General features: G+C 38.4%; 2 protein-coding genes across 14 annotated transcripts in view; one reads left to right on the top strand and one right to left on the bottom strand.

Moving 5' to 3' along the window:
- Positions 1-25,979, bottom strand: part of Gigyf2 (GRB10 interacting GYF protein 2) — a 125,218-nt gene that overhangs the window by 48,097 nt on the left and 51,142 nt on the right. For 7 of the 12 annotated variants that reach the window (XR_013043955.1, XR_013043956.1, XM_016002736.3 and 4 more), the window contains 2 exons: positions 25,540-25,580; positions 1,831-2,010 (listed from right to left, as the gene is read on the bottom strand). Coding sequence is in view for 9 of the 12 variants with exons in the window: in XM_016002736.3 (XP_015858222.3) it covers positions 1,831-2,010; positions 25,540-25,580 (221 nt within the window). In the remaining 3 variants the exon portion in view is untranslated. Of the gene's footprint in view, positions 1-434; positions 739-1,830; positions 2,011-25,539; positions 25,581-25,979 lie in introns of those variants that run through there. The other 5 variants (XR_013043957.1, XM_042259777.2, XM_042259778.2 and 2 more) reach the window with 5 other exon arrangements.
- Positions 10,325-20,525, top strand: Kcnj13 (potassium inwardly rectifying channel subfamily J member 13). 2 transcript variants are annotated; one of them, XM_006984223.4, is made up of 3 exons: positions 10,325-10,589; positions 15,941-16,416; positions 18,059-20,525. In XM_006984223.4, the coding sequence occupies exons 2-3, from the start codon at positions 15,957-15,959 to the stop codon at positions 18,679-18,681; spliced, it is 1,083 nt and encodes a 360-aa protein (XP_006984285.1). In that variant the 5' UTR covers positions 10,325-10,589; positions 15,941-15,956; the 3' UTR covers positions 18,682-20,525. The 2 variants fall into 2 exon arrangements, with proteins under 2 accessions (XP_006984285.1, XP_076405633.1); XM_076549518.1 differs by having other exon boundaries at positions 10,451-10,589; positions 15,941-16,180; positions 18,059-18,265.

Below are 25,979 nucleotides of genomic sequence, written 5' to 3'. Positions count from 1 at the left end.
TACTGTATTGAAATTTTTATTCTAATTCTAATAAACGATTAACTATAACCTAAGAGGTGGAAATTAACTTAAAACAACTAAGTGATCAGACTAGATTTTTAATATGCCAGGTTTAAAAGTAAAATGTATTTTAAAAAAAGAAAGCACAGGAGTTTTTTCCAGATCTCGTTTATCTTTATCCCATAAAACATCTTGTAAAAATACATGGACAAAGAGGGCAGGAATAGATTGTGAGGCTGACAACAAAACTGATACAAAAACAAATGAAGGAGAAAGATTTAGAAAAGATGAGGGAAACACTGTATGACCGAATTCTAAGGTGCTAGGGAGGACAACAGTGGAAGAGGACAATAAAAGGGGACCTAACTCCCTTTAATAGACTCAGCATCACACACTTGGGCTCAGAAGCACTGTTCATCTTCCAAAACATTCACCTTGTTTGTTTCTGACCAGCTGGAATTTCTCTTCTCCTTCAGCCCAGATTCTGTCCATTCTTCACTAAATGCTTGTGGGGAACATAAGTCTACAACCCCTCTCCTTACAGGCAAGCTCAGCACAAAATGCCGTAATGCCCTGGAGAGAATTATGACATGTGGTTGCCTAGGATACAGACTGATGAGAACTGCCTGGATCCTATGAATTAAACAATGCCCACTCATGACAGAAAACCTGCGCAAGAGGCAGCTTTGAAGAACTATAACTACTATAATCATCAGACTTTTATTGAAAGGTTAATTTCATTATGTTTCTATCCACATATCACTAAACGCCTACTACAGTGTGTCAGACTAGTTTAGAGGTTTGGCTAACAACTTGACTTTAAAATGAGAAAAATACTTAGACTGTTCTAGTACCCACTAAGGTAACCTTCTCTGGCATACAGCTGGTATTATTATGATTCTTGGGGCAGACACACATTCTGTCTGTGTGACCCCACGACTCAGGCTACAGCACATCTGAGCATCATGAGGATGGAAGCAAAGGAGCTTCACAAAGGACCAGTGTCTTCAATTACTGGCATAGCTAATACCCAAGAATGGCTTGAAACATGAAGAGTCCAAAAGAAGAACGTAGAAATTTACTGATCATTACTATTCTTGTTCTCTTTTCTAAAGTCAGGAGGACAAAAAGAAGAAACTTGTGATTACTCCTGACCTAAGTTTAAAGTTTACTCTTTAAATAAGCCTCCCTATCCCTCAATCATATTTTCTTTCTTTCTTTTTCTTTTTTGGTTTTTCAAGACAGGGTTTCTCTGTGTAGTTTTGGTGCCTGTCCTGGATCTCACTCTGTAGACCAGGCTGGCCTTGAACTCACAGAGATCCACCTGGTTCTGCCTCCCAAGTGCTGGGATTAAAGGCGTGTGCCACCACTGCCCAGCCTCAATCACTTTTTCAAGGGGAGAAAAGGGAAAAAATAATCCTTTCTTGTTCAAGGAAAATACCCATGAAGACAACTCACATTCCAAATGTATAATTATACATTTGTAAGTTTATTTTTTAATACCCTCACTAAGTTTTACAGAATGCTACAGATAGAGAGGTAGATGAACTGAATGAAATCCTCCCCCATGCCTGCAGATGCAGGCAGGTGCTTCCTATTAAACCATACTATTTGCCTCAGGAAAACAGAAAAGTGATTTCAATCAACTGAGTAGATGTGTTAGGGAATTGTTTTGTTAAAATATTTTTGTAATAATAAGACTGAGCTGTGACAGCATAAATGATTTCTTTAAAAACAAACAAGCAAACAAACACTATTTTCCTTTCCCATTAAGTTGCAAACATTTTAGCAGGCTCTCATCTCAGCCCCTCTGCTCTGTACAACTCTCACCAGGGCTGTGAGGCCGCCACCGCTCTCCGTCCCGTCTTGACCCAGCTAATCGCCAACCTCCGTCTTCGTCCTCTCCATTCTGCTCCTCTCTGAAGATCCGCCAGTTTTCACTTTCCGACCGTATAAACTCATGCTTTCTCCCCACAGATGTTGGTCCACTTTCCTCAAAATTTGGTCTCCCTATAATAAGAAGAAAATATGGTAAATTAACACGATCTCTTACCAGTAAAGATTCTGAAAAACAAGTAATACTTCAAACTCTCCCCTTATCTGTTCCTTTCCATGTTCAGAAAGTGTTAACAAACTAACTGTCTATATACACAAACATTACACTTTCTTAAAGCTGGATGTTCAAAGATTGGGCAATTATTTCTTAAACAAAAATAGTATGTGCAATTTTAAAAGGCATACAATGAGGAGCTAGAGAGATGGCTCACAGTTAAGAGCACTTGTTGCTCTTGCAGAGAATCCTGGTTCTGTTGCCAACACCGATACAGCAGCTCAAAACCCTCTTCTGACCTCTGCTGGAACCAGGCACACATGTGGTGCACATGTATACATGCAATCAAAACACTCACACACATTAAACAATAAAATAAATCCTTTACCAAAAAGACATACAATGAAAATTCAATCTTCCTTCTACATAAGGACTCCAGAGACTTAGTCCCCAGCACTAAGAAGAGCCATTATTAGTTGCCTACAAAATCTTCCCCAAACTGCCCATGTGTACATTTAGTCATGCATATGTAACTCCTACACACACACACCTCTGAGGATAACATACTGTTTCGTACTATTGTTATTTTCATCCAATAGTGCATTTTGCCAGTCTTTCCCTATTAGCATATGCTTTTTTAAAAGACATTTTTTATCCTATGATTACCTTACTTTATATAACCAACTCTTAGACAAAACTTATATAAAACTCTTAGAAGGGAGAAAAGATATCATCTGCTAGGAAAAACACTATTAGCTTTTTGCCGTGGTCAACAGCTTCCAGGAGCCCCTCGATAATCCCTAGCTCCTAGTATTCATGTAGTACTTTCCCCTTGAAGATGAGCTGAACTTACTGCTAAAAAATAGATTATACCTGAAATGATGTCACTTTCTGAATCTAAAGTTGTTTTTTGATTGGTGATGGTGGTGTTTGTTTTTTTGGTTATTTTTCCCCCTGTTTTGTTTTTTTAAGAGACAGGGTCTCACTATATAACCCTGGCTGGTCTGGAAGTCACTATATATATATATATATATATATATATATATATATATATATATATATATATATATATATATATATATATATTCTGCCTTTTTGAGTAGAGATTAAAGCTGGTTATCACCATGCCCAGTTCTGAATCTAAAATTTAAGAGGCCTCTGTCTTGAAACATCTTGCAATTGTTCTCTGAAGAAAACAGGAACCACATGGTGCCTATGATGAAGCTCATAATACAAAGCCTTAAGGTTCTTCACTTACAGAAACGTAAGATTGAAAGTGGTTCCAATCCCAAAAGAACCTTAAAATGACTAAAGAATAGGCAGACAATTTTACTGGTGTTTCATGAGACACTAGAGCCCAAACCACCCAACCAATAAATGAAGCAGAGAAATAAACACCCCTCACTCATGCAGGGCATGGTAACTCAAGCCAGTCCATAATCCCAGCAATCGGGAGGTAGAAGGTGGATCACCTAAGAGTCTGAAACCAGCCTGAGCTAAATAAGACCTTAACTCAAAAGTCATTCAGCTAAATCCTGGAGTCATCTACATTATTACACAGTCAAAGACTCAAATAATCACTTAACTGATTTGATTTCCAATCCTTCTTATAGGAAGTTAATTTTTCCCATTCTATGGCTGAGAACAATGAGGCTCAATAAACAACCTCTGGGTATTGTCTAGAATCATATACCATTATTAAATAGCATAGCAGAATTCATATGTTAATCTCCTGATCACTCAACAGCAACTTATAGCACACTGAATCAAAGCTATAGATTCAAGTACAGACACACTCTTTCCTTGCACTAAAGGACGTCCCAGGCTCTCCTGTTTAGATTGAGAGGTCAATATACTTTACAAAACACTAAGTTTGTTACATGGCTTCATGAAAAATGTAGCTACTCTTAAAAAAGAGAAATTTAGAAGAAACCTTTAATGTATTTGAATATGAAAACAATGAGGAACGCTCACAAATACTATTGAGCTGTGAGAATACACAGTGCTAATCACAGATGCCTAAACTAATCTAGCCACTCATTTTCATCATCTGCTTTTCCACAGAGAGCCTTCAAGAGTACTGAACGTTATCAAGGGAACCAGTGTAGCACTAATGGCAAAATGCATAACTCACTAAAAACTGATTATCACTTTTCCTAAAAAATATTAGAGGCTTTATTAAATTAAAATTAAAATCACTAAAGTACTACTAATTCCACAATCTTAAACTAGAAGGCCGAAACAAGATTGCCGAGGTTCAAGGCCAGCTGAGTTACACTTAAAGTGAGGTGAGAGTGAAGGTGAGAGGACGAGCCCACGGGGAGTGAGCATGGGGGCAGCACATGAGAACAGGGCAAGTGAACTGGGAAGATACAGCGGGCAGGATACAGACAAAGGGAGCCTTCTCCCTCCCTTAGTACCTGGCTTCATTCACTGTGTTGTAGACGGGCTTTCAACAGTGGGGCTCCGGTAACCTTTATGCTTTTGCTTTGCAAGTGGCTGGGTACAGCCTATCACCAGAGAGCCCGGGTAACATTGTCACTGGAATCTACACTCCTGCCACCTTATAGCCCCAGTTTTCACTTTTGAAAGCAAATATTTTCTCCATGATTGTTCATCTCCTAGTAATGCCAACAAGTCAGTTATATCCTGACATTCTCATTTGAAGGGAGTGGGTCTGATATGAAGCAGCATGAATTTACATGATCACTAGCAAATCAGTAGCAGAATTCAAATTTGAGTTACTAGGTGGCTTTTACTATGAAACAATTTCTAAGAACTGCCATATACTTTCTCACATATTAAACATTACATATGAATATCAACAATAGAAAGGTCTCAATTATGAATTACTGGTAAACCAAGGAAACCCAACGAACAACAGTCCTTCCAATCCCACACCCAACCTTCAGGACTCAACAGTCATCTTCCAAAGAAACGAGTGAAAAAGACTCAAGGACTTGTAAACAGACTTCACTCTCTCTAGCTTCAAAAAAACCTTTTCATTCAACATTCTTAGGTGGGACACATGACAAATGTGTAATTCACTGAGTTTTTAATCAAACAATTGTGTAAAATAAACACCTTAATTTTTTTTAAAGCTCTCAAAAATCACATGCTCTCCCATCAGCCTTTTCAAATCTATACATTATCCTGATTTCATAATTTTCCCCTCTTGGACTCTTTTAAAAACTGTATTTGGGAGAAGGGAAACTGTGACTGGGATGTAAAACTAAATAAATCAATTTTTTTAAGCAGCTTTGTTTGGGGAGTGGGGTGCACACACACCAGAATCCACAAGGGAACAACAGAGGACAACAACTTTCTGAGCCTGGTTCTCTCCTTCTATCTTTACACGGATTCCAGATTACACTTGGACGTCAGGCTTGCACAGCAAACACCATGACCCAATGCGCTACATCACCAGTCCTGAACTTCTTTATATAAATGGAATATTAATTTATCTCTTAAAAATAACTTGTTCTTTTACACTGGTATACAGGATCTCACTTATGAACAGCTGCAATATACTGATCTTAAACTGCTGACATTTAGGTCATTTCTTGCTTTTTGCTATTATGAACATTTATGAACATTCTTATACACAAATTTTGGTAAGCAAAGAAATACATTTCTTTGTGTACACATCATATTCAGCTTTTGTAATTACTATCATATATTTTCCCAAAGAAATGGTATTTGACTGTTTTACTCAAACCCAGAGTAAAAGTTAACATGATGCTTCTTCCATAAACAAACAATATTAGACACACAGGATTACAAAGACAGGCTTGCACATAGCACCTGCCCTCTAGGCCACAGACCAGGGATACACATGGAAATAAAGGACCTGATACATTATAGTTGATACAATGCCCTGATAGAGTTCACCTGATCGCCTTAATAACCACAGGAGATTAAGTTAAACCTCACCGTCTCTATTGTTCCTGTGCGGAAAGGGATACCTGTGGGTGGTTTCCCAAGATCACATAGCTGAGTCATGAATCAGAAATAGAACCTAGTCCTGCAGCCTCCTAACCCATCTCTACTACATTACTCTCAGTGGGTTACTCACAACTATGCCTATTGGAAGAAGAGGAAGATCTAGGATTTAAGCCTGCCAAGCTCCAAAAGAATGACGGAAAAAATTATTTTGATGGAAATACTGAAATAAACACAGCCAGAACTATGTTTATTTCAGTATTTCCATCAAAATAATTTCAAAATGTTTATTTCTGAAAAAATTGGTTAAGACCAACTTCTTCAATAGAAAATTCTTATTCTAGAATTAATTTAAGAAGAAATGTGGTGTCAAACTATATAAAAATATATTTGCAATTGTTACTAATAACTAAAAACTGCACTGAATGAAGAACTGCTCTAATAGTCTAGAACTTTTTCTAATTAGTAGCTATCTGTTGTATAAATTTTGGTTAACAAGTGGAAATGTCAAACAGATTCGCTCGTATAATCTTGTTTTTAGAAATGATAGATCTATGTACTCTTTTCATTTGTTTTGTTTAGTTTTCAAGACAGGGTTTCTCTGTGTAGCCCTGGCTGTCCTGGACCTTGCTCTGTAGACCAGGCTATCCTGGAACTCACAGAAATCTGCCTGCCTCTGCCTCCCGAGAGCTGGGATTAAAGGCGTGCGCCACCATGTCTTGTAGATTTGTGTATTCTTGATGAAACTTAAATGACAAACTTCAAAGCTATCCCCAAACAGTTTAAAAGATGCGACCTTAGGCTCTCTTTGTGTCTAATAATTGCAGTGTTCTATGGTGGCCAGGGCTACAATGAGGGCCACCCACACGGGCCCTTCTCAGCACTCAAACTCAGACTCTTCTCTCTGCAATTTATCAGCGCTATGACAAAGTTGAGTAAAGAATTCTGGGAACTTTCTTTTTAAAACACAATTTATGAACAAGATGATTTAAAAGTGACTCTAAATCTAATGGAATAGTCTGTAAATGCATGTCTGCAAACAGTACAGTTCCTGGCAAGAGAAAGACTGCAAAGAATACAGATGAGAATTTTCTTTTTAAAAATATCTCAAGCAATAGGAATATGCCCCCGCCCCTATAGCCCTCATGCTGTTGTCTGCTGGTACACACCTAGAAACTGCCTGGAATATCTGGGGAAGGCAGTCACCAAGGAGGCTTGAACACACCAAACTACAAAGAGAGACTAGGTAAAGGAGCTATTCCCAAGCTACAATCAGGGGTGAGCTTGGGGCTCAGAGTCCCTAGACTAGAAGCATGCTGTGACCAAGGATGCTTTGTTTTTCAGGGCAAACAATCTAAGGCTTTCAGAATCTTACTGCTGTCTATGAGCTTCAAAATGTAAAAGAGAGAGAGAGAGAGAGAGAGAGAGAGAGAGAGAGAGAGAGAGAGAGAGAGAGAGAGAGAGAGAGAGAGAAGAAAGAAAGAAAGAGGAAAGAAAAGGAAAAGAAAAAGGGGGAAATCAATTAAAAAATTTTCTGCTCAATGTAGTAAACAAGACTGTTATCAGGAAATTATATTACCTATAGAATATTTTGTGTTCTTATATCATAGTCACTTAAAGCATATAAAAGCTGTTAAAATACATATGTAGTATATTATGTACAAGTACATACTTGTTTCTTAATGTGTTAAGGAATAGGAGTCTTCTACAAACTAAATGAAAACTGAGTGCTGGCTTCTGCCTGGTCTTCTGGGCGGACTTCCTAAGGAGAAGGAGCGGTAAAAGGGCACCTGTGTGCATGTTTGACTTGCAGCCAAAATGGTGTTTATGGAAAACTTCAGATGGAGCACAGAGGCATTCAGCCAACAAAATCTACAGCTGTGAAACTTGGAGCTTACAAGTACCCAAACTCCAAAAGCAAAAGCGGAATTATGGGACAGACTTTGAAGCTTGTTTACGTGCAAATTTTTGTAGCAATTGACTTTGTATTTCTCTATTAAATAGTGAAAGGGAATCCCATCCAAGTATGGACACTTACTTCCCCTTGCTCTCAATAATGACTTAGAACTGTAATTCCACAGTGGTGAAAATAGGAGTTTAGAGTCCACACTAGGAATCTCTAAACTTCTGCAGCCTAACCTCTGCTCAGCTAGTGAGCAGAGTCCTGAAAGCTCAGCCACTTCTGGATGGATGGGCAACTAGGGGAGCTGTAAGAATGTCTCTGAAAAAGTACCTCAAACAAAGGGCATATGTCCTGATCCCCACAGCCCTATGCTCACAGGTGCTGACAGCACACCCAGAAGCGAAGCTGCCTATCATCTCTCACCATGCAGAACTGGAGAGTCTAGGTGTTATCTTTAACACAAAGATAAATACATGCAACCAGTCAGACAGACCAGATGGGAGAGTAGACAAGATACTGCACTCCACCAAATCTTTTGTCATTTTAAAGAAAACTGTAGTGTATTTGTAGACTGTCAGCTAAAATAGGAATCAGTACCTTTAGGGACAGAGATTTGAATCTAACAAAGACTAATTTACTTGTTTGTCGCACTTGGCATAATCATTACAATTCTTAACAAAAAAAACAAGTCATCAATGGAACAGCAGCGTTTATGTTCATACACAGAAGAGATGCTTTAGATCCAACTCCAATTATCCTACTATGTCTTTTAGGGTGAAGGTGGCATATCTCACGTGTCATTACCAGTGTCACCTCAGCCAAACTGATGGCACCATCTCCCAGTAATTTAGATGCTCAAATGGCTGTCATGGGAATGCTTAGCTCCAGAGTCAAAGTCTAACATCCATAGTCAGCCATCATTGTCCACAGCAGGCTCTCTCAAGTTGGAAACATCCCAGAATCAGAAAACTACTTCACATAAGGCATTGTGTGGGTGCGTTCATGTGTGGATGTGTGGGTGTGTAATTGAGGCTGGCTTCACACTCATAGCAATCCTATTGCCTCAGCTGACGAATGGCTGAAGTTACAGATAGGAGCCACCACACCTGGTAAAGACAGTCAGACACAGTGGTACATGTCTGTAATCTCAGTGTTTGGGAAGCTGAGGCAAGGGAATCATAAGTTGAAGGCCACAATAGACTATACCGTCAAAATGCTTCTTTTTTTGTAAGGTGGGAGGTGTTTCCTAATTGAATGGCATTCTTTTCTGTCTTCCCAACTGTTCAAGACAGTGGCAGAATGTCCCACTACTTGCTCTAGTGTTTCTGTTGCTTCAGTTAGGTGTTTTCCTCTCTCAGCTAGCTGGAAAATGATACAAATGCCTACAGCACATGCAGGGAAGAAGTCTTGCATGTGAATCTCACCTTATCTTCCCTGGTTCTGAAGGTCAAAATTACTAGTGTTGTGCCTAAACTTGTACTGAAATGTCTGGCATTAATAAAACAAAGAAGGAATTAATGTATTTTTTCAATTGTGAAGGGAGGGAGAGGAATCCACAAAGTCGGATTTCCCTTCCTAAGTAGCATTAGATTGGTCTACATTCATAACTTTCCCAGCAGGCCTTTCCAAGCTTTTCCTTCAAACAAACAGAGTGTCTTTGTTTCTCAGATCCTCTTATGTGTAACATTTGATCAAAGTTTTAAAATTGGCAGCTAACAGAGGAGGAGAAAATACTGCTCACTAGGCATTACACAAGGCCATACTTTCAGCTCATGTGGAGGCTGCTACAAGCTGGACTGCTGACATTTTTCAGGTAAACACAATTTCAGTACTGAGTTACAGTTCCTGTACCCTGAACACTGTTTTATTCTGCTTCATCACATATACCAAGAAAAGACCCCGCTAAGGATCACTAAAGCAAGCCTTAAGAAAACCCCAGGATGCTGTTTAAATAAAAGTACAAGGCATCAAACAATCATATTCCTAGTCAAGCCTTATTACACAGCTTTAAAACCAAACAAATTGCAATTAGGAAGGAGGGTATGCGCACTGTTTCGGGTAACTAATTAATCTATACCTACTCGTTTTGAAACCAATCATAGCCTTGCTGATGAGGTAAGAGCTAATAAGAAAGCCAGAAAAACCAACTCATCAATTATGCCTAAACAGCCTTACCCAACTAAATCTCCCCTCAAGAAATGGTGGAAAAAAAATTACTGAAAAGAGATACCTCACACTTCAACACGCAATATAAGGAGAGAGGGCTGAAAGGAAATCTTGCAGGGAATTTTATCCCTTTGAACTTTCAAATAAACTCTTAAATAAGATTATGCAAACTTACTAAAAACCGGTCCTGATTAGAGGGAAAAAATGCACCCTTCTCCACGTCAGTTCTGGAGGCTTTCTCCAGAGTTGCTAAGGTTTGTGTTGGGTAAAGAAAGACCTCCTAACAAACCAGCATTCTTTTCCACATGACCAGAGCTAATTGGCCCCCTGCAGACTAAGTGACCAATCACATCAGCTTCAGCTGAAACCAGCCCTCACGACGTTATAAACACAGGAATGTAAGCTGCAAAGCCAGTCTAAGAAGAGAACCTACAAGCTACACTGTAGGTTGAAAGCACCTGATCAAAAAGACAAGACTGCTAACTTCACTGAGACCTGCCTTGGTAAGCTGACCCCACAAGAGAACTGGTGAGTACATGAAGTAACCTTCATTCTTATCCTTTCCTTTAGGGGACCAGGCAAGGACAGTGACAGCAAAGAGGAACAGAGCAAGATTGCTTACAATAGAGTTTTACAACAGAGACATTACCTAGACAGTCATAACTCGGATTTGTTCTTTTTCCTTCAATTTTAGAACTGGCAAATAGCCATATTAAAAGCCTTAGTGAAAGTTTAGCTCTCAGTTATTTCAGGAAATACATACTAATTCCTTGTTATAATACATAAATGAATAGGGAAAAAATCCTCGATAAAACTCAGTGGCTTTAAAAAAAGAATGTGGATTTTTTTGGATGGAATTAGAGAAACTCAAAATAAGCATATGGAAATAAACGTGCCAGAAGAATAAACCATTATGTTTTTAATTTTCTTAATCCAAGAGATGTGTGTCCTAGTTTAAAGTTTCTTTTTAAGCAGGGAATTATTACTGAAGTAGATTCTGTATATAAGAAATTAAAATATGAACTATTCTCTGAGCTTACATAATGGGGTTAAAATTCACAATGTCTGCCCTAATTATAGAGGCCAGGAAAGGTGCTTGTGAGACTTTCAACACAGCCTTTCAAGTGTTTGCACAAGGCATGAGCAAACACTGTGCTCACTTAACATTTCTAAGTGCGATCTCTATCTTAACTGTCGGACAGGACAGCACTCCTCCAGAGGCACAGCAACAGAGAGCGTGAAGTTTAAGGGCCACCACCTAACAGACAGAGCAACACTCTTATTTTGATAATTAATGAAGCTATTAAACTACCATTTTTAAAATAAGTACTCTTTCCATCAAACAATTTATTAATGCATATTTTACACACACACCCCACAGATACACAAATTTTCCACTTGTTTATTCTACTTCCTGTTGTGATCAGTTCATGAAAATCACACAAAACTCAAAAGCAAACAAATGCATTCAAAATGCGCTCATAGTCAAATGCATTAACACATACCTGTAATCCTAGGACTTGGGATATAGAAGCAGGAGCATCAGTTCAAAGACATCTGGCTACACTGGCTGAGTCTGAGACCAGCCTGGGTTGTATGACAGCACTCTCAAAAAGAGAGGGAGTGGAGGGGGGACGGAGGGAGGGAGGAATGGAGGGAGGGAGGGAGGTATTTATGCCCATGTGCCTGTGAGAATGTGAAAATTATTTGGAAATATGTCTACCCATTAGACATTTACATTAGAAGAAGAAGGGGGAGAAATCTTATAAATATCAGGCAACAGCAACGAAATTTTTTCAAGACCATATAAGCAGACATAAAATCACACAGAAACCATCTAATAGGAAACATATATTAGTTGAGAAACTAGACATAAACTTACAAACTAGTAGGTAGACCTTAAGGGATCATGTTATTTGACCTCTCTTTCAAGCACATTCTTTGCTTTAATCTAATGGTATCTGGCAAGAGGACATGGTAGCTTGCCCCAATGACAGAGCTATGTATAAACAGAGCCAGTGCCTCCAGGCCATGCTCCCTACCCTTACCCCTATTCTTCGCACTGCATGTCGATGACTTGACTGTACGAGGGCATCAAGGCAATCCACTGAGCGTCAAAACTTAACTGCTCTCAGCTGTTTGCCAACATGATCCAAACGAAAGTCAACAATGTTTCAGGGGGAAAACAAAACAAAAATGCTTCACTGTTTTGATACTGGCCTTTTGACTTCCCTGTCCATGACTTTTTCCATGTTCTTTAGTAGCTGGAGGGGAAAAATGAAATTGTAGAGAGCGTAGATGAACTGCTACAAAATACGTAGCTAACCAACAGCAATCATCCAAAGAACCAAGTGGAAATAGCGTTGAAGGCATGATGTTCGCATAGCAAGGCCCTCCCTCAGGTGTGGGGTTCCACAGCAGTCAGACTTAAGCAAGGTGAACCCCACTAGGCTAACGGCTCCAAAGGCTCAGTTACCAGTGTCCAGGCCCACAGGAGCCATTTCCACAAAGGTGCAAGAAAGAACAACAAAGTCTGCTCTCTTGTCACCACTGGAGCCTTCCCCTTGGTGTCACAATCATTTCTTTTATATAAATATGTTAACAGTGTAATTTTTAAAATTATCCTCTTACCTGGCAAAGTCTGCTCCTTTTACTGTTCTGTAGAATAAGCCAATAATTCTGGTCATGCTCATATTTTTAAGTCTTAAAAGAAGTCTTCCTTAACTGAAAATCTATTTCTTACATATAAATCCTAAGTCTGAACCCTAATAAGCATTCCTGGAGAACTAACGTTCTCTAGGGATCTGGTTTCCTGTGTGTTTGCTTTTTTTTACACTCACTCTGTAGCCTTGGCCGGCCTAGAGTTCCTATGCAGCTAAGGCTGGGGGACCCTCCTGCCTCTGCCCCGAGTGCTGGGAGTAAAGGCGTGTGCTGCTGAGCCCTGCAGTGATTCCTGAACACAGTACTGCTCACAAAGGCTAACTAGTCAGATGTCTTGGTTTTTAACACTAACTCTGGACTCAGGTATGCTTAAGAATAATAGTAACTGCTAATTTTATGAACTTGGGAAATTTATTGTGCCTCACTTTCATTATAAAATGGGAATGTTATCAGTAGTTATTACTATAAAAGTTACAAAGCATTATAAATGACAATAAAGTAACTAATACAGAATTTACCTTATGCAAGGCATTGCCTTTTAGCCTCTGATAAATCTGGAATGATGCCTAGCACAGGATAAATAATATATATCAGCTACTATTATAAATCATTACCACTGGGGCCTGGGGAGATGGCTCAGCAGTTAAGAGCCCAGCAACCACACGGTGGCTCACAGCCATCTATAATGAAATCAAATGCCCTCTTCTGGAATGCAGGTGTATATGCAGATAGAGCACTATATACATAAAAAAAAATTTAAAAAAATCATTACCACCATTAAGAACCATGTATAAAGCAGAAGAGTAACCATCAAATATCAGCTTTAGAACAGAATACAGCATGAATGCTAAATATACAGCTTATCAAATAAATAAATAAAAGTAAATCAACTGATTTTGCTGTAGTTAACCAGACTAGGACAATAATCCAAAGCCCTCATGTAATGTGTATAATTTCTTGCCATTCTATATACTTTTGTGGTTCCATATGAAAAATGGGAGATAATCATGTCTATCTTCTTACCACACAGAAACAGAGGGTGGACAGTAAGAAGCATCTAGCACAGTGTCTATAAAGGTTTTGTTGTTGTTTCTGAAAGGAATGAGAACAGGTCTTTTAAAATATTTTAAGAATCTAGCAAAATAAGGAGCATTAAATATGGGCTGAGGTGTGGCTCACTTGTCAGCACTTGCCAGACAACAAAAAAATACACTCAATGATTATGACAACTTGGTAAGGCAATAAGCGATACAATATGAACAGTTTTGTTTTTGTAAGTCTATCACATGAAACTGAAACGACCATCTAATCTGAATTGAATAACTATCCAGTGTTCAATCAGCTCTAGCTCAAAGCTGAGAAAAATATGAAAGAAGACGGCCCAGGTATCCCCAACAAAGATTACAGCAGCCTCAGGACAAAAGAGAACATCATACATGCCTGGCTGTGCACTGTCCAAACCTATGGACAGAAAGCAGTCTCCAAACCCTGAGCACCGAGACAGAAAAACCCAGCAGGCCCAAGTAACCCCACCTCTCGGGTGTCAAAAGGAAAGGAGCAGCAAGGCAGGACAGCACATGTTGTCGTTCTAGAGCCAAGAAGACTAAGGCAGGAGAACCCAGCTCACCAGCCCGGGCTACAGAAAGGAACATAAGTGGGGGTGGGATGCGGAAGGGGAGCAGAGGTGGGTATGCAACACTCTCAAGGTGTCTACTTTGGAAGAAGCACCTTCAGTGAAAGTCAGGCCATCTTTCTTGATTTGTTCCTGAGAGAGTCACTATACAAAAGTCTTGATATGTTTATATATACTTATCATGTCCAAGGTTGGTCATACATTAGATGTCTATTGATAACATAGGGAAAAGCCTATCCCTTCATGAAAACTGTTCACAGAAGAGAACTAATTACACTATGTTTTCAAAACTGTCATCTGATTTCTTACTGTTTATTTTTGCTTGTTAAACACTTAAAATTTTTTCTTCTGATTTACTTATTCTCAAAGTTACTGTTCTTAAGGTTGGAAGGGGGGCTCAGTAGGAAAAAACCTACCTAGCATGTACAAAGCCCCAGAGTCCATTCCTAGTACCAGGGACAAGGGATGTTATCTAGATCTTTTATTGAGGTGTAGGGGTTATACTGGGGGTTGAATCAAAGGTCTTATATATGTTAGGTGGGTGCTTTACTACAGAGTTCTAACCAGGAATTTCATACTTTGCCAAGATTTAATATGAACCAAGGATGTGTGTTCCTTGCAAGCTATCCATCCATCAACTAGGACAGAAAGGATATATTAATATATCCACAATGGCAAAATAAAACTTATTCACAAAGTTCTAAATAGGCTAATTATAAGGAATACATTAAAAGTGTGTATCTGGGGCCAGTGTGATGGCTTAGTGGGTAAAAGTGATTGTTATTAAGACTGATGACCTGAGCGTGAACCCACAAGGTAGAAAGGGAGAACTAATGCCCAGACTGTCCTCTCCCCTTCAAAAAAACACCATGGAACACATACACCTTCCCCAACCCCCCAGCATACACACACATACCCACACACCCAGCATACAAAAGAATGAATGAATGAATGAGAAAACTGTGAGTCCCTAAAAGCTTAACATAAATGTAAGTCTTATCCTAGTACTAAGTCTGAGTTCAAAACATCTGCAGAGTGCTGGAAACTAGATCAATACAGAGTGCTTGCCTAGAATGCCCAAAGCCCAAAGCTCTGGGTTCAATCACCAGCAACTGCAAGAAAACAAAATACTTGTAGACAGTCTAATATTAACTTTCCAAATGATTTTTACTTATTTACAGAGTAAAATACTTATGTATTTAAATTTAGTCTGTTTATTATTATTCATAATTATCAGCAAATTTTAAAAATTTGTTATTTAGAAATAGTATTTAGTTAACTCAATAAATACTTAATGCCTGCATTTGTGCAAAGACAAATATAGGAGATTTAAAAAAGTACAAATAAATTATAAGCCTCACCCTCTGGAATTCAAAAATATATTTAGAAAACAAAGTACCAAATGGTATTTTTACAGTCACTCAAGAAAAGTCTAAGAAATATCCTAAAATAATATATAACTAGTTAATAAATAAATGACTTGACCAGTAATTGACCTCTTATGTAAACACGATAAGAAAGTTCAAAACTTATGAACATGAACTCTTAAGTCAGTAAAGGACTAACTACTTTACTCTTGTTTCAGAGAATTACAGCCTGAGATGGACGGCAGTAACTGTAAAGTTAATGCTCCTCTCCTAAGTCAAAGATACCGGAGGATGGTCACAAAAGATGGCCACAGCACACTTCAAATGGATGGTGCTCAAAGAAGTCTTGCTTATCTTCGGGATGCGTGGGGAATCCTAATGGACATGCGCTGGCGCTGGATGATGCTGGTCTTTTCTGCTTCTTTTGTTGTCCACTGGCTTGTCTTTGCAGTACTCTGGTATGTTCTAGCTGAGATGAATGGTGATCTGGAAATAGATCACGATGTCCCACCTGAAAACCACACTATCTGTGTGAAGTACATCACCAGTTTCACAGCTGCATTCTCCTTCTCCCTGGAGACGCAACTTACAATTGGTTATGGTACCATGTTCCCCAGTGGTGACTGTCCAAGTGCAATCGCCTTACTTGCCATACAAATGCTCCTAGGCCTCATGCTAGAGGCTTTTATCACAGGTAATTATTTTTGTTTTTAAAGAAAAAAATACGAGCCTTTTATAAAGTATATAGTTGGTTATAGGCAAATCTGTTGTAAGTAATTTATTTGTATTATTATAAGTAGGTGATGCCAAAGAAAGAAAAGAAACAATCTAGGGACAAACAATAGAAATATATAAAGAATATTAGAACTACATAAGGAAAAAACGGACCATATGTCATTAATTTGTAGAAATATACATAACAATAATAACAAAAAGCCTAAAAGTAAATTCTCACAGAAGCTATCCTGCTAAGTATGTGAATAAGTATAATGAACACAAATTTTAACAGTCATGCATGCTACATGACATAAGAATCTGACTTACTCTTCTTTCTTATGGTAGAACTTTCTCCTCCGAGATCACCTACTCAATATGTACTCAACATAACACAAGTAAGCACCATGTTTTAAAGTTACAGATACACACAAAATGCAATGGGAATGTGGCCATAAATACTTGCCTATATGTCTGGTAACATTTAAGACTCTTCCCTCTAATAGTGCTGGTTCTTTTCATGTAACATAAACAACTTTTAAAAAAGCACACTGATACACTAATAGATAAGCACTGAACATCATGAAAGATGACCCACTGTGCTACCAATTGGCACTACATCTTATAACAAATGACTTAACTTCTATACGTATGTTCACACTGGCTCCATTTAAGATAACCTATGTATGGGGAAATGCTTAAATTTTTGCACTAACCTCTAGCTAAATTTGCCACTTCCTTCAATTATGAAGTTATACACAAATACATATCCATATTAAATTATATAAACCAATACATGGAATAGATGGATAGATAGGTAGATGGGTGGATGGATACCCCCACACTACCAGTAACTTCGGTATGAACGCAATCAGGTATTTCAAGTCAACTACAATACTTCAGAATTACATTATAACCTACTGCTAAATTTTGTTAATGCATCGATATGAGTGTATGTGTGTGTGTGTGTGTGTGTGTGTGTGTGTGTGTGTGTGTACGTACATAAGGATCGCATATGTCTCACCAGCCTGCCAACAGACTCTGTGGAACAAGAATGGTTAGAAAACCCTAATTTATAGCTGTGGGTGGTACACAAGTAGTATGTACTTAAAAGATACACTGAATCACCTGATAGCCAGCTTCCCCCAAATCAGCCTTTATCTGTAAGTTTCAAAGGTCAACATTCTTTAATGTATCACCCCTTCTTCCAGCCCTCTGCTCTTCTGATCACCTTGCTCTGAATCTACTTTCTACTCCAAGTTTTACTTTTTAAGAATGAATATGACTATAGAAAATGATCAATTCTTGATCTTTGTAACTTACAAGATAAAGTTTTACATTTTTTCATAACAAATCAAATTTTTCTTATAGCCATTTTGAAATCATGGGGTTTTTTGTTGGTTCTTAACAGAAATGATACATATACTCTAAAAAATTCATTTAAGTAAGAGTACCTGAAATTAACAATGGTATAAATTCCTTACTCAGTGAAATGTGAGTGAGAAATCTGTAACTACTTGACATACTCTTCCCATTCAGAAAAAGTATTGAGATTTAAAGTTTTCCATTCTTAAAAAACAAAGAAAAAAGAAACAAAAACATTTCAATGGTTTTTAATTTAGGTGCCTTTGTGGCGAAGATTGCACGGCCAAAAAACAGAGCGTTCTCAATCCGCTTCACTGACTTAGCAGTAGTAGCTCACAGAGATGGCAAACCCAATCTTATCTTCCAAGTAGCCAACACCCGGCCCAGCCCTCTGACCAGTGTTCGGGTCTCAGCTGTACTCTATCAGGAAAGAGAAAACGGTGAACTCTACCAGACCAGTGTGGACTTCCACCTTGACGGCATCAGTTCTGAGGAATGTCCGTTCTTCATCTTCCCGCTAACCTACTACCACACCATTACACCGTCAAGTCCTCTAGCTACCCTGCTCCAGCATGAGAACCCTCCACAGTTTGAATTGGTTGTGTTCCTCTCGGCAATGCAAGAAGGCACTGGGGAAATCTGCCAAAGGAGGACATCCTACCTACCCTCTGAGATCATGTTACATCACCATTTTGCCGCTCTGATAACTCGAGGTTCCAAAGGTGAGTATCAAGTCAAGATGGAGAATTTTGACAAGACTGTTCCTGAACATCCAACTCCTGTGGTCTCTAAGAGTCCACACAGGACTGACCTAGATATTCATATCAATGGACAAAGCATTGACAATTTTCAGATCTCTGAAACAGGCCTGACAGAATAGGACTCGCCTACACTATCCCACTTCTTAATGTATTAAATATATCCAGCAGTTATGCAGCTATTTTCCTCACTGTATCTCATGTTTCCCTTTTCTCAATGCTGACTACATCATGTCTATGACCATGGAAAGTGACTAAACTAACTCTACACATCACTGAAAACAAAACAGTCTACGTTACCAAGTTTCTATCAGTGGGAATCTGCTCAAATCAAGTCTGCAACTCAATCTGATAGATGCCCATATGAGCAAATTTGCAAAGGTGTAGCATGGTATCAATAATGAAGATAAAATAGACAGTGAAGGCTAACACAGCTGAACTCTAAGAAAATCAGCACTCATTTTCATCTGTAAACTGAAGCAACAATCTAGTTTCAAACCTAGCTCCCTGGGTGGAAGCTGATTTCACAATATTTAGTGAACATCCTTTTACAACTTTTATTTTTTCAAGACAGCAAACATCATTCCTTTGATTCTTTAAACTATAAAACTCGGGTATTATCTTCCCACTTTTTAACAGCAAGGAACAAAAATAACAATATGGATTTTTTGTTTTTGTTTTTGTTTTGTTTTTTTTTCAAGACAGGGTTTCTCTGTGTAGTTTTGGTGCCTGTCCTGGATCTCACTCTGTAGACCAGGCTAGCCTCAAACTCACAGAGATCCGCCTGGCTCTGCCTCCTGAGTGCTAGCATTAAAGGCATGGATGGGCCACCACTGCCCAGCTAACAATATGGATTTATAGATAACCCTAAAAGCATTTGAATACAACACCCAAACATATGTACATATATTTATGTATTTTTGGTAGAATATTCAGAACAAGTAAGAAAAGCTCTGGCCCAGACAGAATCTGCACAGTGATATTTCTGGCAAGAGATGCAAAACTGTATGTTTCTACTATTTTAAACTCTTACTTGTATAAGACTCAAGTAGTGATTTAAAAGCTAATCATCTCATCATCCGAGCTGCCCCCACCCTAAGTAAAAGCATTATCTTCATACTCATGACCCATTCAATGACATAAAAAAGTCCTACAAATTTCCTAAATACAAATATGTATTTAAGTTTTTATAGAGACAAAGGTTTAATTAAGATATAACTCAACTAGGAAAAAAAATCTGCAATAGACAAAGCAGAAAATTAGGTAACAAAGTATTTTCAAACCCAAATTCCTGTTTCCAACATCAAATAGTTTTTTCTATAAACACAAAATGAGTGTTTATTCACCAGTAGGAGGCTGGACTAGATGATCTCTATTATTTCTTTCCAAGTCTAATATTCCATGAAAATTATGCTTTCTCTGCCTGTTTTTATTTTATATATACTAAGTTGAACCCTTTTTTTATATCCAGCTTAAGATACTTCTTTAAAATAATTTTCATTTCAATTAAAAAGTTGAGCTGTCTTCCAGCAAAATTAAAAAAAAAAAAATTCATAGTATCAGGTTTCAAAGAGATCTGTAACTGCATGCCTCCTCTTCCATTTCCCTTATTTGGGATTAAGTGGGAAAAGTACAAGATTAATTTTCACTGTGGTGGATGACCCAGGCAAAATCATCTCGAAATACATACTAAGCAACAGTAAAGTTACAAAGAACAGCAAGTCACATTTTTCTAATCTCTGACAGAAGGAAAAGAAAATAAAGAACAACTCTGGAGTGCCCTAGGACTGATAACAGAAGAAGACTATTAAGAACACAGAACCTATTATGTAAGTTTTACTGTTTAAAAATTACAGGCATATACTCTTCCATGGCAGGCAGACCAACTTAAGACTGCTGATAAAGACAGCAGAAATTCCTATTAACAAGATTAACCTGACCTGTGAAAATAAAACCTTATCTGAGATTCCCTGAATGCTTCTTCCTAAAGAACACTACATCGCTTACACAGATTTCAAGTTTATCAAGCTGCCTGAGGTGACAGTGACTACATTAAGGCACTTGAAACCCAAATCTCTCTACAGGTGCTTCATGTTCTCCAATCAGTCAGATAAATCTCGCTTCATAGTTACTAGTCAGACAAAATCTGACATCTGAAAATTAAATATGACTTCCTCCCCCACCCCCCCCACCCCACCCCACCCACACAGAAAAAAGAAAAGAAAAAAGTTTTGGTTGGTAAGGGCCGGAGAGATGGCTGTTAAGAGCCCTGGCTGCTCTTCAGAGGACCCTACTTTGATTCCCAACATCCACATGGCAGCTCACAACTGTTTCTGTAACTCCAGTTTCAGGAGATTTGACTCCCTCTTCTGGCCTCCCCGGGCACTAGACATGCGGGCACTCACTCACACGCGCACGCGCGCGCACACACACACACACACACACACACACACACACACACACACACACACACACAGAGTACACAGACATTCATGCAGGCAAAACGCTCACATACATAAAAATAAAAAATATTTTACAAGAAATGTAATTAAAAATCATTGTTTGGGGACCAGAAAGATTCTGGGAGCACTGTCCGTAATTCTTTCATTTATTTCAAAGAATCATAGTTCCTAGGATTAACTTTTTAAAAAAAAGACCATTATCCCCTCAGGAGTATCAAATATAAGTAGAAGAAAGGAGGAAATCACTAGGAACTCATATACTCATCAACGAAGACCACTTAACAGCCAAGCAAAGTCACTCTTGGAAACCAGTAACAAAGCATGAGAGTTCTAAAAACTGAAGACAAGCCAATTACCAAAATCTTCAACTTAGATTTATGCTTGAACATTATGTATTACCAGCTGCCGGGGGGGGGGGGGGGGGGGGGGATCTGTAACAACAACAACAAATCGTTGTCTATTTCCCAAGTACTTCACACCCAAATGCATATTGTATCTTGCAATTCAACCTGATAGGTATCCATGTTGGTGGATTTACAAAGAATACTGTACTATTCCCAGATAATTCACATAAAAATGCATTATGTATCATACTTGGCTAAACCTACTGATGTCATAAGGATCATTTGTTTTTAATGATAATTTTCATTTCACTCTCACAGATGATCACAGGACTAATCTCTCCTGTGCAGCAATCCATCCCTATTGGATAGGACTCATAAATCTAATGTTATAGGCCTTTTCCCACCTATCCTCCCATGGATAGTCACAGGGGTAAGCCATGATTCTTACCCAGATGTTTGTAATTCTGCCCATTTATCTTCACATATAAAGCAAACGCATGTGCTAGGTCTGTAGCTCAGTGGCAGAGAATTCTTCTAGTCTTCACAAGACCCCAGAGTTTGATCCCCAGCTTCAAAATAAATAAATAATTTAAAGCAAGTATCTAGTCTCTAATTGTAAGGAACAAGCTGAGGCTGGGGAGACGGGTCAGCAGGCAAGAGTGTCTGCAGAGAAGCACACAGGCCTGAGTTCAAATCCTAGAATCCATGGTAAAAAAAAAAAAAAATCCATGTATCTGTAACCCCAGAAACTAGGGATGGCAGGGGACAGGACAGAAATTTTCCGGCTAGCCAGCCTAACCAAAACAGTTTCAGGCTCAGTAATAGACTCTGCCTAAAGTAAATAAGGTAGAAAGCAACAAGGAAATCACACGTTTCTATGGGTATAGACACAGACATGCTCACATACACAACACATACACATACAAAAGTAATAATAATTCCCAAATAAAAAGAGCAAGTCATTTTGGCATCTTTAATAATTGAATTATCTTAATGTCATAGGACATCTCACGATCAATATATCAGTTTCTCTTAACAAATTAGTTTACTACCGCTAACCCTGGAGGGTGCTGTAATTATTATTAACAAATTCTAATCTACATCACTTTCAACAAATGTCAATTACTCACAAAAACAGAAAGATCAGAATACTGAACAGCTAACCTGAACGTATTACCTTACCAAAGCATTCTATTAGATCTATATGAATCACTGTACTATAGCCTAGCATGCATGCAGTCAGCATATTATCCTCCTTAATCATACCCTTCTTACATTTCACATCTATGTTTTTATGGTTCACCTTTTTTGTTGTTATTGTTGTTGAGTTGTGGGGGAGGGGGACCTTTTTTAGACCAGGCTAGCCTTGGACCTAAAGTGATCTGCTAGCCTCTTCCTCCCTAAGAGTTAAAGATTAAACTTAACACTATGCCTAATTGGGATTTACTTTATCAAAGACATAACATACAGAGTACAAAACACCTTTACTGTTTAAAATAGAGGCAGGTTAGGAAAATTAATTAGATTCATATGACTAGAAATAATGAAGACAATGAATTTAAACTAACTTTCATTCATCCATTCCTGTTACTGAAGTGTAATAGTTAAAAATCAAGCTATACAGGGGCTGGGCATGGTGGCACACACCTTTAACCTTTAATTCCAGCACTAGGGGGAGGCATATGGATCTAGGTTTGAAATCAGCCTTGTCTACAAAGTAAGTTCCAGGTCAGCCAGGAAAAATAGTGTACCCCTGCCTTAAACAAACAAACAAACAAGCTAATCTCACCAAGAGAACTCACTACTTCCCCAAAGCACCCAACAATTTCGGAAACTGTTGATGATTTTAAGAATGCATTTAACACTTGCCTCCTTGAACCTCCCATTATTTAGACTCTGAATTTCAAGCGGGTCCAGCCCTGTTCCTCACTCCTATGAGGTGTAAGGCAGTATTTGTGGTGACCCTGCCCACAGTCATCTTCTATCCAAACTACCCATTTCCTTGATGCAGCTGCATCACAAGCTTCAAGTGCCTTGGCCTCCAACTGCAAAGCATGACCCTTTTATTTCAAAATGTGACCCCAAAAGTCAGCACAAAGCTTAGGCTATCTAGTAAGACAAAAGGCAATGGAGGATGGGGTGTTTGCTGGAGAGCAGAGTTTCCTAGCAGTCGCCTCAGATGGTTTAAAATAGCCTGCAAGTCCAATTCTCTGGGATCTGCCATCCTCTTCTGGCCACCATAGGCACACACACGAGGACACATACATACATATAAATAAAAAATCTGAAACTAATAAAAGGCAATAAGCTTTCCATCTTCTGGCTCACTGAGATATTTCAGATCTAGTATCTATTGCCCTGACCTAAAAGGACACTGCTGATTAACATGAAGCTGAAGTCATCCAAAAGAAGGCTATGTCTTTCCCCAAGAGGCTACTCCATACTTTAAATTCTATAGTTTACTTACATAAGACTGCATTTTCTGCTGTTACATTTCCACCATCTCATTAGATCTGGTCCTTTGTTACACCTTAACTTTGATGTGAAGTTCAAATTTTCCTACTCCACAGCCTACCTCCCTCTAAGCACTGATTTGAAATCTGACCTGCAACTAACAATATCCTGCAACTAACAATATCCTGCAACTAACAATATCCTGCAACTAACAATATCTTCCAAAAAAAAATTCTTAGCACCTGCACAAGGCCTATGACATTAGAAATTCAATGTTTGTTGAATGAATATATGAGTTCAAATACCCTATAAGATACTATCTTCTCATAAGGAATATGAGAGCTTAGAATAAACATGACCTTCTGATTTCAACCTCTCCACAATCAAGAGCAAAAGGGCCTAAAGAGATGGCTCAGTAGTTAATTAATACTGCTTGCTGTTCTTCCAAAGGTCCCTAGTTCAGTTCCCAGCACCAATATAGAGTGGCTCACAACCACCTGTAACTCAAGTTGGGTCCAAGGGATCCAACAACCTCTTCTGGTCTCCGTGGGCACCTAAACAAACAATATACACACAGAGAGACACACATACACATAAAAATGTTTTTAAAGTACTGAATCAGATAAGGATGGGAACAAAGGTCCTACAGAATCTCTCCAGGCAGCATTCACAAAATGGTCTACAATATGGGTCAAGTGTGACAATAAGTTACCTAGTCAAACCTAAATTTCATCATGCTACACTCATTTAATGTCATTTCATTAATGAGAACCAAGAGTTCCCAACGTCATGCTAATGAATAAAACTAAATTACAAATATGTTAGGTGAGTTTTACAGAGAAGCAGTGAAATGAAACTGATCATCTTAACTTCCTTGTTTATAAACCTTTTTTTTTTTTTTTTTTTTGCTACTTGAAGAAATGTAGAAACTGAAATTTTTCAAATTTGTACTCATACTGTGAATTGGCACTTTTTTCCACCAAACATTAATGCAGACCACCAATTTGTCAGCCAGAAAACCCATCTTAACCTTACAGATTAACTAAATCATCATAAACACTAAATCATCTTTTCGTATTACGTTCCTCTTACATAGATATCTTTACGATGTAATTTATAGCTGCTGACATCTCACAAGGAAAAAAAGCATACTGAGTCAAGAAAGCGAGGCCAGCAAGATGGCTTGCAGGCAAAGGTGCTGTTGCGTTTGAGCCCCAGAACCCACGTGAAGTTAGGGTAGAAACAACTCACAACCTTTACATACATGGTGTGGTATATGTCCCCCATCTCCACATATACATATTATGCATACATACACAATAAAATAAATAGTCTAATAGTGATTAAAGTAAGAATATTCCATTTTAGCCTTTGCCTTCTCACACAGAAGCCACAGTTCCAGCAGCTTCCCTGCGCTCACCCATGAGATACTATCTACGAAAATAACGAGTAACCAGATTAGTTCCTGATTTAGAATTTCAGTCCAGCAAGGCAGCATATGGAAAAGATATGCCTTGCAGAAAACAAGCAACCCTAAAATATCAAGTCAAGTAAATCTGGATAGTTATATACATCACTCCTGGTTTCACCCACTGGACTCTAACAGTGTTACAGCTCCATCTACTGTTAATCTGCTCTAAGTTTATACTTCTACGTGGGACTTGTTAAGCATTAGTAACAGGAGAGTCCAGGATGTATTTTAAAACAGTAAGAACCTTACCTACGTCTTTTCTTCCTGGTTTTTCAAAGCGCCTGTCACCCCTAAAAAGACAAAATAATTTCAAAAAGGGCTTGGAAAGCAACACAGATTCCCTGTCATGATATCCACTTCCTTGTGCTCCCTTTAATAGCAGTTCTGCTACCTAATATTTAGAAAATACGGAAAGTATAATGATGAAAACAAAAACTCCACCACACCACCTACCAAAAATTAGCCTCTAATGACTAGAATATTATTCATGTTAGTTAGAAACATGATAAGACTATTTTATACACTACTTTGGCAATGTTTTTCCACATCATTAAATTTCCTTTGTTTGTGGTCCTAAGTACTAAATCCAGAGCCTCGAGGTGCTGGCAAGACAGTTAACACTGTTACAACCCTAACTCTTCTACACCTTTATTTTAAGATCAGAGCTCACCCTTAACTTTAATGATTAT

This window comes from Peromyscus maniculatus, chromosome 13 (genome assembly GCF_049852395.1).
Source record: "Peromyscus maniculatus bairdii isolate BWxNUB_F1_BW_parent chromosome 13, HU_Pman_BW_mat_3.1, whole genome shotgun sequence".
In the NCBI taxonomy this organism is placed as follows: Eukaryota; Metazoa; Chordata; class Mammalia; order Rodentia; family Cricetidae; genus Peromyscus; species Peromyscus maniculatus.
The sequence above is the reverse complement of the archived record's forward strand: the minus strand, read 5'-3'. Positions and strand labels throughout refer to the sequence as shown.